The sequence below is a fragment of the Pygocentrus nattereri genome, chromosome 12, assembly GCF_015220715.1.
Source record: "Pygocentrus nattereri isolate fPygNat1 chromosome 12, fPygNat1.pri, whole genome shotgun sequence".
Lineage (NCBI taxonomy): Eukaryota > Metazoa > Chordata > Actinopteri > Characiformes > Serrasalmidae > Pygocentrus > Pygocentrus nattereri.
The window spans coordinates 7,910,339-7,927,532 of NC_051222.1; the positions used below are offsets into that span (position 1 = coordinate 7,910,339).

A 17,194-nucleotide genomic window follows, 5' to 3' on the forward strand; every position below is an offset into this window, starting at 1 on the left:
TTACGTACTAAGGCTTATTACTCAGTAACTACAGAGACTTCAGTTCAAACTGGCTGAGCTATAGTGTGTAATAAAAATTTGGGCCTGCCAGTGGGCCCTGGCCTTTTAGGCAGTTAAGGCAGCCAACTGTAACATAACTGTGTATGAACATTATCAGAAATGTGTTTTCCTTTTATTATTCAACAAAATATGTAATATGGCCATAACCAAACTTTTACAAACAACTGTTTTTGTGAATCCATAAGCTTTTGACGTAATCTAGTAATATAACAATCCACAATCAGAGACATTCGACTTGAATGTGAATTCCAAAATGGGCATTTGAGATTGATAAATCGATCATTAATATTCAAACAGGGTTTAAAAGGGAGAGCTCAAGGCTGCTTTAAATCAATTCATGCCCTGAGGTCGCTTTCTGTGCAAGTGTGTTTAATTGGTGCAACCGATTACCTTCAGAAGTCACATGCTTGGTGAAATGAAGTCCACCTGTGTGCAATCTAAGTGTCACATGATCTGTCAGTATATACCCACCTTTTCTGAAAGGCCCCAGAGGCTGCAACACCATTAAGCAAAAGGCACCACTAACCAAACAACACCATGAAGACCAAGGAGATCTCCAAACAAGTCAGGGAGAAAGTTGTTGAGAAGTACAAGTCAGGGTTGGGTTATATAAAAATATCCAAATCTCTGATGATCCCCCGGAGCGCCATCAATTTCTTTATCATCAAATGGAAAAAACATAGTGCCACAACAAACCTGCCAAGAGAGGGGCGCCCACCAAAACTCTCAGACCAGGCAAGGAGGGCATTAATCAGAGAGGCAGCACAGAGACCAGAGGTAAACCTGAAGGAGCTGCAGAGTTCCCAAGCAGAGACTGGAGTGTCTGTCCATACGACCACAATAAGCTGTACACTCCATAGAGCTGGGCTTTATGGAAGAGTGGCCAGAAAAAAGCCTTTACTTACAGACAAACATAGGAAGGCTCGTTTTGAGTTTGCCCAGACTCCGCAGATGTATGGAGGAAGGAGCTCTGGTCAGATGAGACCAAAATGTAACTTTTTGGCCACCAAGGAAAACGCTATGTCTGGTGCAAAACCAACACATCTCATCACACCAAGAACACCACCCCCACAGTGAAACATGGTGGTGGCAGCATCATGCTGTGGGGATGTTTTTCAGGAGCAGGGACAGGGAAACTGGTCCGGAGATACGTTACAGGGATATTCTTGAGCAGAACCTGTTTCAGTCTGTCAGTGATTTGAGACTGGGACGGAGGTTCACCTTCCAACAGAACAATGACCCAAAAGATACTGCTAAAGCAGCATTCGAGTGGTTTAAGGGGAAACATGTAAATGTATTGGAATGGCCTAGTCAAAGCCCAGACCTAAGGAATCTGTGGTCATACTTGAAGATTGCTGTTCACCAGCGGAACCCATCTAACTTGAAGGAGCTGGAGCAGTTTTGCCTTGAGGAATGGGCAGAAATCCCAGTGGCAAGATGTGGCAAGCTCATAGAGACTCATAGAGGCAAAAGGTGGCTCTACAAAGTACTGACTTTAGGGGGGTGAATAGTTATGCACACTGAAGTTTTCTGTTATTTTGTCCTATTTGTTGTTTGCTTCACAATAAAAAAAAAAATCAAATGTTCAAAGTTGTAGGCATGTTCTGTAAAAGAAATGATGCAAACCCTCAAATAATCCATTTTAATTCCAGGTTGTGAGGTAGCAAAACAGGAAAAATGCCAAGGGGGTGAATACTTTCGCAAGGCACTGTATTTACACCCAGACATGAAGCTCAGTTACCATCCTGTCTAAGCGAGCTAACTCTTATCTTGACATTAAGTCTGCCTTAACCACAGTTTTGGTCCCTGCCTAACTATGGCGAGACATTTTCCTGTCCTACTATACTGCTGTGCTGAACACATGTTTACGTATGCATAAAGCTCAAGCCCTCTCGGTGCACCTGCATGAATACTCTGTGTGACCGTGTGAAACAGCTCATGAAAGCATTTACTTATTGCATAGAAGCTCTTTAAGCAAAACCTTTAATTGTAGAACAAAATGTTCCCTCACATGCTGAAGCTAAACTACATGAAATATGACCATTTATTATACAGCTCCAATGAAAAAAATGAGCTCAGATGACAGAAGCGTTTCTTCACAAAGGCTGTGTTTACATATCCCAGATTAGACCGAAATCACTGGCCCCTTTATTAGAAACATACCTTTGAGCTTCACCTTGCTGATGTACAGTAGCTCATCTGTTGATGCATAGTTTGTGTTAGCCATCCTCTGGCCTATCAACAATGCTCAGTTTCTGACTCTTGGCTGAATATTTTTATCCTCTTTCAACCTCGAAGGGACATGTGTAAAAACGCTGATGCACTCATACACACTATGACGTCAGTGACAGATGCTGACCAACGATGTGGGCCGATAAATCTGAATTTATTTTTGTCCATAAATTATGTTAATATGTGAACAAATGCATTATAGGCTTGCATGGGTTCTGTCATTGTTATTCAGTTACATTTTCTGTCTTCTTTTTGGTTTTTGTTTAGATTGTAAAGAGTTTATTTGTTAAAAGTTTGGTCAGTTTTTGCTTATACTTTGGTTGTCCTCTCTGTCCTTTTTTGTTGCAGTAATGAAGCTCGTCTGCAGCAGATTCGAAGCCAGCTGCAGCATTTAAAGCCTGCTCCATCTTATGCTGAATCAGGGGCTGGCCATAGAATCCAAGAGTATGACCCCTCACGGGTATGTGTCCACTCTTCTTTCTTCAATGTATTTTACAGCTTCCAACTTTCCAATTATATGAAAGGTTTTAGAGCATTAGTGTCATATTACAATTGTTTCATACATATATCTACAACATTGCTTTTATGCCTTATGGAAGTTGTCATTCCTAACTTTTAAAAGGTGATTCCATATATATATATAATGTATAATGTAATATAGGTAATATTGGCTGTTTTAGTCAATATTTGAAGAATTTATGGAAAACAAGAAATTATATATTGCTGCTTTTGGGACCTTGTATCTCCATTTTCCAGTTTTTGACATAATTTATATTGTGTGTAAATTTCATGCTGAATGGACCAAAAGAAATGACCAGTAATGACCTGGGAAAAAGTCTGGTTCCATTGACTTACATTAAAAGCAGAGAAGGTTTTTTTTCCTTCTCCTGTAAAGTTACTATTTTGGAGAGACAAGGTTTTGTTCCAGCAATAGGGGTATAAAGAATACATACATACTATGTAAAGAAAAGTAATAATGTACTTTAATTATCCTTTAGCATTAATTTAATCTGAACGCATCTGCCTTGAGATCTCATCACCACTTTTAAAATATCTGGCATCCTGGATATTAATGTGGATACTCATTGTTGATGAACTCAGATGTACTGAAACCTTTAGAGTCTTCTGCAGTTGGAAATGAGTGATAAAGCAAAAATATAACATCATGATATCACAGTATTTAGTTTCTTAGGTTTCATAAGTTGGACTAGGTTTTAAATCATTTGTAGAATGCTTAGCAACCACTTGAGATTCCATAGCAATACTTTAGCAACCACCTGGGATACCATAACAGTATTCTAGCAAAACCTGAGCAACCACCGGGGATCACATAGCAAGACCTTAGAAACCACCTGGGATACCATAGCAACACATTAGAAACCACTTGGGACACCATAGCAACACCTTAGCAACCACCTGGGATACTATAGCAGAATTCTAACAGCACCTTAGCAACCACCTGAGATAACATAGCAAAACCTTGGAAACCACCTGGGATACCATAGCAACACATTAGAAACCACCTGGGACAAAATCCGCAACAAATACCACCATCAGCACCGCATCAGGGAGACTTATGACAGCATTTCTCCAGAGATTCTCATGCGGGTTCATAATGATTGGACCCTGCACCTTCAGCTCTGTGTTCAGCACCAGGGACAGCACATTGAACATGTCAGATAGCTGTGCATCACAGGCAACATTCCCAGTTGATGTTTCAACTTTCTGTGTTGATAACTTTTGAACCACAAGTGATATTGCAAATATGATTGCGGCAATCAATTTCTGAGACAATTCTGGTCTTCTTTGATCTGCTACATGACCACCTTCCCATCGGAAAAACTTGCCCTTGATCCAGTATGGCAGCTTTCAAGATGATAGCCTAAAAGATAGGCCCTCTCACCCATTACTTGCTGGGGTATTCAGATCTGTCATTTTCCCTTTCGTTTCTGAAATAAAACGCTGTCCTGTGACTTTGGCTCACCCTGTATAGTTGAATTCTATCAGCACCTTAGCAATCACCTAAGATACCATAGCAATATTCTAGCAACACCTTAGCAACCACCTGGGCAACATAGTAACACCTTAGAAACCACCTTGGATACCATAGCAACATTTTAGCAACCACCTGGGATAACATAGAAACCACCTGGGATACCGTAGCAACACCTTAGAAACCACCTGAGATATCACGGCAACAGCTTAGCAATCACCTTGGATGCCATAGCAACACCTTAGAAACCACCTGAGATATCACGGCAACAGCTTAGCAGCCAGCTGGGATACCATTGCAACATCTTAGCAGCCACCTGGGATACTAAAGCAATGGCTTTGTTGAATGTTCCCAAACATTCCCCTTGTAGTTGTGTGTGTATCTGCTAGAAAATGTAGTATATTGTTGTAAACAGTGATTCCATGCCTCTGTATATGTACAGTACTGTCTACGTGTAGGTTGAAGTGTATGCGTTGCCCACTCAGCCTCTGCTCCATCAGGCTGGAAAAGACGTGTGTATAGTTCTCTCAGGGCATTGATTCAAAGTACAGATTACCGCGGTTCATCTAGATACGCGTTCCAGGCCAGTTCTAAAGCACTGGCAGTAATCTGTTCACTCTTATCTGCTTACGCTTAGCAGGGACACACACATGTCTATAAACACAGGGCTGTAACGATAGGAACTGTTAAGCCTAACTTCAGTGCAGATCAGTGGATGTTTACGTTTATCCGGCATGATACACAACAAAGAAAATGTACACATTTTACCAGGATCTGTTTTATGAAGTATACAGTTTTATCACACAAGTACAGATCTCTTCTATACATGCATATAATACAGGGTGTTTTAGACCTCACACAACGAGAGGCCGAGCAGTACGCTGTGGCCCAAAGTTACACTCCATATTACATCATGGAAACCACATCCATATTGCCTGAAGCAGCCCGTTCTGGCTCCATCACCTTATTACGGATAAGCTGTCTCAGAACAAAGTGTGAATAGACCGGCATTTCTGCAGGGTATCATAAAATACTACAATAATCTGGCTGTATTATGTGGTAAGTAGTAATGATCGGATTTAGACGGCTCAGCGTAAACATAACGAGCAATGGAAAACTTTTTTTTTTTTTATCTGAACAACATTGGAGTGTTCTCCAATGTTAACAATTCACATAGGTCTGCAATAGTGAATTGACTGAATTGATAACATTGGCAAAATATATGTTGGCATGGATTAGTTGGATTGACAGCACATGCGCTTCACATGTAATGTTCATGACTTAATTGAGAATAACTATAGATATCTATAGAACTATAGATATCAGCATGTTGAGGAAAACTGCAAAAGTCAAGATAACACATCATTGCATTGTAGCTGTATCATATTACCAAAAGTATTCTTTCGTCTGCCTTCAAACACACATGTGAATTGAGTGACACCCTGTTCTTAATCCATAGGGTTTAATATGATGTCGGCCCACCCTTTGCAGCTACAACAGCTTCAGCTCTTCTGGGAAGGCTTTCCACAAGGGTTAGGAGTGTGTTTATGGGAATTTTTGGCCGTTCTTCCAGAAGCACATTTGTGAAGTTTTTTCCACTTTAATTCATCCCAAAGGTGTTCTGTCGTATTGAGGTCAGGCCAGTCAAGTTCTTCCACACCAAGCTCACTCATCCATGTCTTTATGATGGACCTGCTTTGTGCCCTGGTGTGCAGTCATGGTGGAACATGAAGGGGCCATCCCCAAACTGTTCCCACAAAGTTGGGAGCATGAAATTCTCCAAAATCTCTTGGTGCTGAAGCTTTGAGTTCCTTTCACTGGAACTAAGGGGCCGAGCCCAACTCCTGAAAAACAACCCCACACCATGATCCCCCCCTCCACCAAACTTTACACTTGGCAAAATGAAGTCAAACAAGTGCCGTTCTACTGGCAACTGCCAAATCCAGACTCGTCCATCGGGTTGCCAGACGGAGAAGCGTGATTGGTCACTCCAGAGAGACTCCTGGAGTCCAGTGGTGGTGCTTTACACCACTGCATTCCACGCTTTGCATTGCGCTTGGTGATGTAAGGCTTGGATGCAGCTCCTCAGCCATGGAAACTCATTCCATGAAGCTCTCTACGCTGTTCTTGAACTTGAAGTTTGGAGGTCTCTAGTGATTGACTCTGCAGAAAGTTGGTGACCTCTGTGCACTATGCCCCTCAGCATCCGCCGACCCGCTCTGTCATTTTACGTGGCCGACCACTTCGTGGCTGAGTTGCTGTCGTTCCCAATCGCTTCCACTTTGTTATAATCCCACTGACAGTTGACTGTGGAATATTTAGTAGTGAGGAAATTTCACGATCACAGTACCACGCTGGAATTCACTGAGCTCCTGAGAGCGACCCATTCTTTCACTAATGTCTGTAGAAGCAGTCTGCAGGCCGAGGGGCTCGGCTTTATAAACCTGTGGCCATGGAAGTGACTGGAACACCTGAATTCAGTGATCTGGATGGGTGACTGAATACTCTTGTAACTATAGTGTAGCTCTGCTTTAATGTAATGAAAAGCAAACAATATTGGCTTCAGAAATTAGTTCTATTTTGAAACTGCAGCGTGAATCGGTCAGACGTTACGTTTAGATTTGGTTGATATTTCAAAACTTATTTATCATACTCAAGAACAGCAGAATATTTAGGTGATGCTGGGCTACTGTGTAAAATATCTTTTAAAATCTTTCAATCAAAATATTTTTGTAATCACTTTACTGCATTTTTACTCCTCTAATGATGGGTGGTATACTTCCCAGCAATGCCAATCCAGGTAGATCTAGTCTCCGTTTCTATTTGTTATAGTTATGCCTCCACATTGGTATCAGCATTTTTTAATACTGTACATGAAGAGTGTTCTATATTGTCATCGGCTGCACTTTATCTTTACCTGAGTAGTTGAAATGGCATCGGACTGATTAATCGGCTATGGAAAAAGCTGGTTGCAGCCCTAACGTATTTTGTTGTTGGTTGGATTCTAACCGTGTTTTGGAGATCTTGAATGGGTTACCGTGCACTTAATGCAAATTATCAGTGGAACGGCTCATTAAATTAATTGTAAACCCATTATCCCAATTGTGGGCATGCAAGTGTGTGCATGTGGAGTAAAAGAAAACAGTCTGCTTGTAATCTACTGCCACTTTTCTAGAACCTGCCCACGTTCTGTACTTCAAGTCAAGTCAAGTCAAGAGGCCTTTATTGTCATTCCATCTATGTACAAGTACACAGTGGAGTGAAATTCCGTTCCTCCAGGAACAACACGGAGCAACAAGGAACAAAAAGTACAAAGTGTGGACGTGCAGACATCGTGTGCAAACAAAAAATTAGGCTAGAAACAATAAATACGACAAATTAAACAGACATTAGACACAGTAAACAGAGGACAGAGCAGCACCGGCACAGCACTCATTCTGGACATGAGGTCATGGAATAAGGTGCAGAGGTATTAACATGCTGTGATCTGTGAGTCACGCACTTCTCTAGCTTTCAGTGGAGAATGTTCAGTGTCTTCTAGGCCTTCACAGAAGGCCTAATGATTTCTGAAAACGTAATAAAATGCATGTTTTATTTAATAGAATCATAGTGCTTGCGGTATTTTAACACACTTTTGTAGTAATACTTAAGTGTTTGGTAATTGTCCAATCAGGATTATTTTGGGATGGCCTCTAGGTAGAGCTCATCCATTGGTTAGGACTTGAGGAGCTGGACTGAAGGCCTACTGCGTCAGCCTAATCTCCAAAAAGAATTAGGAAGCACCTGTGGAATCTAACAGTAATGTTTTGGTTAACAAATGGATGGAACAAATGAATAAGAAATGGTGTTCTGGAAGTTGCAGTTATTAACAGTATGTTAATGTTTTTTACAAGCTTCAAATGTACTAGTTGAATCTGAAATACCCCAAAACATTTAATGCGCTGTGGTGGTCATTTAATGCTAACGTACAATTAGAAATCCCATAGGGGTGCTAATAGAAATCTACATTATCATAGAGGTGGGTTGTTCTCTTTTTGATGTTTATAGGCCGAACCTTTACTTTTAAAGAGTTTCAGCCTGTTTTGCTGGTATAAAATTGGAGGTTGATGATGGGTGTTGTGGAGGTATGCTGCTTCGCCAAGCTTCAAGTTATATATTTTTAGATTTTTTTTTTTGTTTCTGCTTGTGTTGCCTAGTGACTCTGACCTATGTGGTTTGTATAAGTCTACGTTGCTTAGGGCTGAAGTCTGACCTGAGCCCTTGACTTCCCCGAACCTACACCCAACTGCTTCTGGGCACATTCGCACGCCCACACACACACAATTAGAGTGCTGGGGAAGTTGCCAAAATGCTTAGACCACAGGCCACGTACGGTTCCTCTCCACATTCACTTGTTCAAATAGAAAGTGAGACCGCATTACACCATCTACGTCTCCCCTCCCCATTATTTCTTCCCCTTTGGATACAGCACACCTCGCTGTTTTCCACTGGGTTCTAATAGCAGCTGCTTCTCAGGCAGAAAAGCTCACGTCACAGGCCACGACTCACTCAATGAATAACTTAAAAGATGGTTAATAAATAACTCGCGGGATGGTTAATGAAAGAAGACGAGCTCGACTGATTGATGCGCGCATTTGTCTCATTTGGTGGCTCCATTAATGGGAAACTGGGGGAGTAGAGTTTCAGCGATAATTAGTATTTATGGTGAAAATTCAACCGTCGCTCATGCTAAATAAATATCAGGCAATGAGCTGGAGAATTAACTTAAGACAATGTCGCTGAATGTTTTCGACACACGTACAGCTTCTACAGGACACGGGTAACATCATAATGTGGATGTTTGGAGATCAAATTATGAACTAGATGATAATGAAATTTAATACTTGGATGCTTTGAGCTCAATAAACGTAAAACTGGTTTGGTTTGGTTTATATTAAAAGGTAGAAGGTTTAGGATGGATAAAGTTAAAACTTTGAGATCTAAACCATTGTGGTCAGTACGATGCTGGTTTAGGGCCACTGTGAAAAAACATGAAAATGAGCTAGTAGACCAGAATAAAGTTGTAATAATTTGAGGAAAAATAATGCTTCAAGAAAAAAAGTCGTACGGTTTGATATTCAGAGAAAAAAAGTTGTAAAATTTCAAGAAAAAAATGAGTAATATTCCGAGAAGAAAGTCGTAGAACTGCGACATTAAAGTGGCATTAATACCAGGAAAGGTCACAGTATTGTGGCCAGAGGTTTTGTGAAGGGAAGGCAGCACCTCCATTGTGTTAAATGAGGGGCGTTGATTTGCTGGAGCTGTACTTTCATATCGATTTCACCCATAAAGAAACACTCAGTCTCCCTGTCTCATAAGAAACGGCTGTGCAGGAAACTGTTTATCTAGAATAAAGAGCCAGACGGACTCGGAGGAAGCCGTCTGTCTGTTTCGTTGAAGGAGAATCTCAGGCAGGGTCGTCTACACAGGTATGGGGGGCTGCATCTCCCCCCATTCAACGAGGGCATGAAGTTTCACAGACAATGAGAATGATCATCAAAATGATCGATCCACGAAGAGGCAGGAGTGAGTGGAACTCCAGTACAGCAAGCAAGACCCCAAAGTGTTACGGCAGCCCCCCTACAGGTAGCTCACTTTATCCTCAAAATATCCATCCATCCATCCATCCATTTTCTAAGCCGCTTCTCCGTCAGGGTCACGGGGGGTGCTGGAGCCTATCCCAGCAGTCTTCAGGCGGAAGGCAGGATACTCCCTGCATAGGTCGCCAGTCCATCACAGGGCAAAAATATAATTTTCTCTAAATATTTTCTCTAAAAAGAGTTTTTTCTCTAAATATTACTTTTTTTCTTGAAATATTACGGCTTTATCCTCCAAACATTAGAACTTTTTTTCACGAAATATTACTTTTTTCTCAAAGTCTACTTTTATTTTTATTAGCAGTGGCCCTAAAACAACGTTGTAGGTCAGAGACCACCCTTCTTATATATAATTTCCAGTCAAAATGGCTATAAAGTGCAACTTATTGATTTTTCAGGAATTATTTCCAGGACATTCACAGGTGTTTCTGTCCATCTTTACTGCCACTTTGTTTCTACATCCATAAATATTACATATTGCACTTGCCACCTGTTTATACATATACAGCTGTAAACATATGTTATTATTTGTCACCTGCTTAATATTTCTGCAATTTTACTTACTTATTTTCACTCCGCACTTTATATTTTATGGTCGTCTTATTATGTTTTACTATATATATATATATATATATATATATATATATATATATATATATATATCATTACTTCTTCTGTTTATGCATTCGTGTAAAAGCACTCTTTGCTAGATTTAGATGCTAATTATAACATCTTGTGACTGCTTGTAGAAGCATCTGCAATACTGGATTCAAACTTGACTTAAATAATAATAATAATTTATCCTTTATTAATCCCACAATGGGGAACTTCACCTCTGCCTTTGACCCATCCATGGGTGGTGGGCAGCCCTATCCACAGCGCCCATGGAGCAGTTGGGGGTTAGGTGTCTTGACTCAAGGACACTTCAATCATGTTCTGTCGGCTCAGGGGATGGAACCAGCGACCTTCTGGTCACAAGGCTGGTTCCCTAACCTCTACCCCATGACTGCCCCATATTTATAGTAATAAATATATTATGAAACATATAAAATATTTGATTCACAAGTCTAAAATGTGGGACAGAATTGAAGTTCAACTTGTGGCTTAAGCAGGTTGGTATAATGTTTCATTTAGCATTTGCTAAAGCTCCTGCTAGTGTTATTAATGAAGCCTGAGAAGGACCACCAGATGAATGTGAATGTGTGTGAGGGATCAATTGAAAAGAAACCTTGCCGCAGATAGTGAGACGGAACTACAGTTTGAATTCAGCAAGGAAAGAAGTCTCTAAAGGCAGATTTGAAATGTCTTCAGCTGCTCCCAAAACGCTCCAAATTACAACATAGCAATCGTGCAGTCTGCTGTTCTCTGCTGCACCACCTTCGAAAAAGTTAAATAAATAGAGTCAATCATTTCGCAGAAGCTCTCGGGACCTTGTCAGCCTGTTTTTAAGAACTAAACTTGGTTCCACCCAGACTTTAGACTCCACATGTCCAGTATTTTGTTCCTAGAAGATTGAAGGCCTGGGCTTGGCTGCAGTTGCAATGACAGTTTATGTAATTATAATGCACATGTCTCGCTAAGGCTGTCCAGGAAAGACAGAGCAATGAAAGAGGAGGTGGAGTGGATTACACAGACAGTGGCCTTTTATACTCAGTAGATGTCTTTTGTGTATTGTTAGTTGAAATGATGTAATATGCTGTGTTCTTGTAGTTATAACTAATGATATATCGTTGCCGTCCAAGGAAAACAGGGAAAAAAACATCGTTAACTTTCCGTGTACGTTTGGAGTCACTTTGGATATGTATGTGGTAAATCTAAGGTAAGTGCCTGATTCAAATGTCTTCAAAAAGACAAGGCAGGTATTAGATTAGCCAATAAAACTGAAATTCTTACTAAAATTTCTGTACATTGGCTGCATGAAAGAGTGTAAACTGCTGCTTCTGAAGGGGCTTGTTTTTCTCCGCTGGCAGTGACCCCATCCCTACCCCCACCCCCCGAAATGAACAACAGTGCACAGTTTAGTGCACAGTTTCTGTTTATTTGCTGAATTTAACATATTAGAAATCTTTCTGGAATGTTAAATTAAACAAATAAACTGTAATAATAACAGCAAACAGTAGTTCTAAGTTCAGCCCCAGTTAAACCTCATTAATCACTGTAGAATTGTGTTGCCGTGGCTACACCACTGTCTAAATCAAAAAGAAAATAGAGTTGATATTACAACTCTGCCATTTCATAGTGCATTGAAAAAAATGAATGTACCCAATTAAATCATCTGACATTGATGGCTATTCATGCAGGGAAACCCCTTTTCTGACTAAACCAAGCCCACAGCATAAGCGATGCGCTTACACTCTGCCAGAAAATAAAAGCTTAAGAAAAGATATATTTTGTTGGGTCTATGACTCTGTCAAAAAATGCTCAAATCTTACATTGTACTCTGTCCAAAATTGATCAGATCTGGTTTATGATCGAGTCACAAATATTTAGGAACTTTGAGATAGTTCTAATATTGGCAGCCTAAGAGTTGCCAGCCCTTTAAAGTCAGTGGCTTGACGTGTTCTTCACCATAACAATTGCATGTTCTCAGTTCTAGTAACTTCAGACTTATTTATTTTAAGCAGTAAAGTTTTAAAGGTGTCTATATTGGTGGTATTACTTGGTGGGCTGGAGGTTAGGGAACTGGCCCTGTGACCGGAAGGTCGCCGGTTCAATCCCCAGTGCCGACAGTCCATGACTGAGGTGTCCTTGAGCAAGACACCTAACCCCCAACTGCTCCTCAGGTGCCGTGGATAGGGCTGCCCACCGCTCCGGGCAAGTGTGCTCACTGCCCCCTAGTGTGTGTGTATTCACTAGTGTTCTCTAGGGTGGATTAAATGCCGAGGTGGAATTTCCCCGTTTGTGGGATTAATAAAGTATCGCTTAACTTAGTGCCATAAAACCTCTGAGAATCATGAGAAGTTTCTTGCCCATATTGCCACGGAGACAGACAGAAAGGCTGAACCAGAAATGGTCAGTAAGAGGGATAAAAAAAGAGGTGGAAAATGAACAGGCTTGTCGTTCTGCTTCTCTTTTCTTTCCTGCCTTGGAGGAGCTTGAGCTCCCTGGTCCAGTCACATCCTACTGAGTCAACATATTCATTAAAACACACGCGTCTGACAGGCGGGCGTGACAGTGGGGGTGTTGACTAAGTGGCTGACAGTTGTTACGTGACTGTACAGCACCAGTTTAGCTTCCCTGGATTTTGTTGTAATGAAAAATTGGCAGTCATAAAATTAAGACAACATAAAATGTAACAATAGATATGTCTGTAAACATACCTACTTGCCTAACGTCGTGCTGCATAGTCTCTAAAGTGAAATTTTCCAGTTTACTGATGAGGAAAACCTCCTTCTGTTAATGTATCTTGAAGGTAGACGACCTTTTGGAGGACAGTAGCTGCTTTGGGGTGGATTTTGCTCAATGGGCTTTTTGAAATATTTATTTTTCGTTAACTTGGAAATGTAGACGGACTCCAAATTTGCTACTGGTAAGATGCCAAATGTCTTATTGCAGCCGTTTAATTGTAGTAACAGGCTTCAAGTCACTTCAATAGAAAGAGTAGATTACTCAGCTAAAGTTTGCAAAGTAACCAATTGGCTAGTTAGATACTTTACCTTAGTTCAGCTTCTTTTCTCTGCTTGAAGGGCTCAAACTTGTCTCTGGAGTCTGTGTTGTGCCAAAACCGCTACTGTATTTGTGGTTTTGTCTATCGATTCAGGAAGGAGTTGTGCTAATATTAGCTTATTTGTATTTATTAGCTTATAGATCAGGGTTAGACTAGCTGTCAGTATTTGTTGACGCCACTGGGATTCCCAAAGGTTGCATGATGACACCAGTGATCATTCTGGTCAGTTGTATCTGGCAGTTGGCAGCAAAGTGAAGGTAGCTAGCGATTGTCTTGCCAGTGTTAATAGCAATTAATGGCTAGATAAGTTAGCTAGATAGTTAATATAACTATTGTCTGCTGAGTTTTAGGTGGTGTTAGTTTTCTAGCTAGAATTTACTGTTTTGTTCCATGTTTATTGGGTCTCATTCACCAATATCTTTAGATTTTTCTTAAATTTGTTCTCAATAAAAAGTCTACGTCAGATTCATGACGTGTTCTTAAACCACAGAACTGTTCAAGCCTTTGTGCTCTTGAATGTGTGTAGATTTTGTTCTTACCTAAGAACAAATCCCAAGTAAGAAAACTTTGGTGAATGGTACCTAATGTTCATAGCAATTCGTAGCTAGATATGCTAGCTAGCTAGTTAATATAGCTACGTTTTAGACTGTGTTAGTTTACTAGGTAGCATTTACTTTTGTTATGTTTTGCTAAGACTATATTTAAGGAATATTTAAATCCAAGTTTGGTCAAAAAACTAGTAACTATAAGTAATAATTATTGTAGCTCATCTTAGCATGGCAGGCATCGATTCAGTATTAACTCAACAAATTTCCCAGAGATCTTTGTTTGCACACAAAATCAAGCCCGTATGAACCTGCTCTTACAAAACTTCGATGACTCATTTTTCCTCACCTGCAAACTGGGCACACCTTTCCCGGCAAGTCTTTGGACGAGCCTTGGAGGAAGAGAGCGTACGAATGTACTTGTAGCCTTTGTTGAAGATAAAAGAAGCAGGATACTGTGTGGAAAAGAAGTCTGTAATCAGTATGAAGCCCAGCAAAGAAAGAAACAATGGGAGGAGAGAGTGAAGGAGGGAGAGTATATCAAAGCCAGTGTCCGTGTTGAGAATATCCTGTAGCCAATTTCAAAAGAAGGTTTTGGACTTTTGCGGAAAGGTTTGATGGAAAATCTTGGTTGAGTATGTGTGTTACGCTTAAAGCGTTCATATTAGCCTCCGCCACTCAAAAATCACTACGCTCTTTCACCTGTTTTCATGCCTTCATAAAAATTCTGCATCATCCTCACTTCAGTCAGTCATGTATAAGCCAAAGAGCCAAAGTCTTAGTTAAGTGGTCATCTAGACTGTTGTGCATTCTATCACTACAATACCCAGCAGGCATTATGCAAATACTAATACTAATATTTCACATTCTACCAGACAATAAAAGCTTAAGAGAAAATAAAAAAGCCTTACATTAATCATGTTACAGTTGTAGGTGAATGTAGCATTAGGAGTCTTGCCCAAGGACTCTTATTACTTAAATTGTGGAGTGCTTCCCTGAGCGAATTGAACCCGTCTGCCATGTCAATCCTCAGGGAAAGAAATAGAGTTTTCTAGTTTTTCCCTCCATTTGAAATAGTTTAGAATGAAGGATTTCATGCTTTCATTTGTCAGAGTTCGATCCCTACAGTACCCAGCATGCAGTATGGTAAAACTTAAGTATTACATCTTGCTTATTGAACAAACTTTTAAGAAACGGTAATTTTGAATCTTTTGCTATTCAGTCCAAAATAGACACCAGTTACACATTTGACATAAAGAAGCCAAACTGAGGTGCGGTGTCTAGACAGCTATGCTCACTTTATTTGTTTGGTTGTTGAGTCATTTCTCTTGTTTGAACTATTTATTCTCTCCATTGTAATGATGATTGATGATGACGGAAAACTGACTGAAGACTGCCTGCCCACAAAAATCCACCTCAAACCTGTTTCCCAAAAGTTCTTCCCACCTTCAAGATCATCTGAAGGTGGTTTTGAAAGTAATTAAACCAGACGATTGAACACGGGAGACTACTGCAGTACCGCTGTAGGAGCACAGTTAGCATGTTTTCAGTGTTGTTCCTCACCAACCTGCAGCCTATACTTTTCCTGTGAGTCTGAGCTAGCGAAATTAGCATTATAATAGAGCTGTTTCTTTCAATCAAGGTTTGGCGTTTATGGCCTGAACCCAAAGTTCGTCAGACTTTGGTCAAAGACATGGAGATATGTCTGTGGTCGGCACTTACCAGCCTACGCTGCTCCATATTTGTACCGGATTGGAAACGGCTTGTTGCCCAGGCTTCGTTTGGTCTGCAGAGAGGTCATGACCAACCTCCTACAGCCTTGCGTCTTAATTACCCTCTCGAAATGGCTCCGCCATCTGCTGCTAACAAGCGCCGGCGTCTGGGCCGCATGGCCGGGAGTGTTTAGGGGGCATTGGAGGGCATTGGGCCGTGCCTGCTACCCGCACATGGCCCATATATAGCATCTCCCCATGGAAGGAGGAATGCGATAGGATCTGTTGCATGTTCACCCTCTCATTTCACTAATGAAGTTGAAACGTAGCGCGGTTACAAAGGAAAATATGGAAAATCCATAATCACTATGACTGTATGTATCTCCAGAGGAATTGTGAAACTCAGTGACTCTTTGATCTGTTGGTGTTTTTGTGAGTTTGGAGATATGCTGTGGGTCATTGTCCTGTTGGAAGATCCAGCCATGACCCATTCATGGCCACCTAGCAGAAGCAACTGAACATTGATCCAAAATCTATTTGATGGAATCCATGACATCTAATAAAATTCCAAGAGCCTTTGGAAGCAAAAGAGCTCTGCGACATTAGAGATTCACAACCAAACGTCGCTATGGGGATTAGGCCAAGTGCGAATGTCATTAAGTTTTTGTTCACAAGACATTCTCTGAAATTTCTTAGAAAGATTATTGATATGGCGGATATTCTGAGTACAAGTCAAGCTTTGTGGTGCTATGTGTGTAAACGAATTTGTGAGATTTGGTAGGTTTGTTTTGTGTTGAGTGAAATTAAATGCAGCTTTATTGTGCAGTACAGTTTGTCTTTCCAGGAGAACTGAGCGCAGTTTGAGTTTGCTGTGAGAAGTGCTGGGCTCAGTTGGAGTCCTGGTGGAGTCTAACTGAGAAGCTGCTCTTACAAGAACCGGTTGCCTTTGGAGAGTAAATAGGGTCTAATGATGAACAGAATCTCATTTGTGAAAAATGATGAAAAATGAAAGCTATCAGTGGGCGTCTCTTATTGATTCCTGCTGAGCATCAGTGGATGACTTTGGACCTGCATGCATAGTTCTTGTCTGTGTCAGCCTCACCGTGTGCTCGGTCTGAAGTGATTCTTAATAGCAATGGAGAGATTTCTGCGGTTTACTACCGCAGGGTGCATTCAGCAGCCACTTTATTCAAAACCCCTTGTAGCTCCACCTAAATATGCATCATTTGTGGCAGTCATCGTCTAGTCGGTTCCTAATCACAGATTTGCTCTTGGTTTCTTCTTTTTCAGTGGTGGTCCACTTTCAAGTGGTCACTCTAGCAGTGATGCTAATGCCTATAAGATGTGTT

At 40.8% G+C, this 17,194-nt stretch overlaps 1 protein-coding gene across 3 annotated transcripts in view; it reads left to right on the forward strand.

Moving 5' to 3' along the window:
* pard3ba (par-3 family cell polarity regulator beta a) overlaps positions 1 to 17,194 on the forward strand; it is a 274,053-nt gene that overhangs the window by 235,466 nt on the left and 21,393 nt on the right. For all 3 annotated transcript variants that reach the window (XM_017714021.2, XM_037543525.1, XM_037543526.1), the window contains one exon: positions 2,641 to 2,752. In XM_017714021.2, the coding sequence (XP_017569510.1) occupies positions 2,641 to 2,752 (112 nt within the window). The remainder of the gene's footprint in view (positions 1 to 2,640; positions 2,753 to 17,194) is intronic.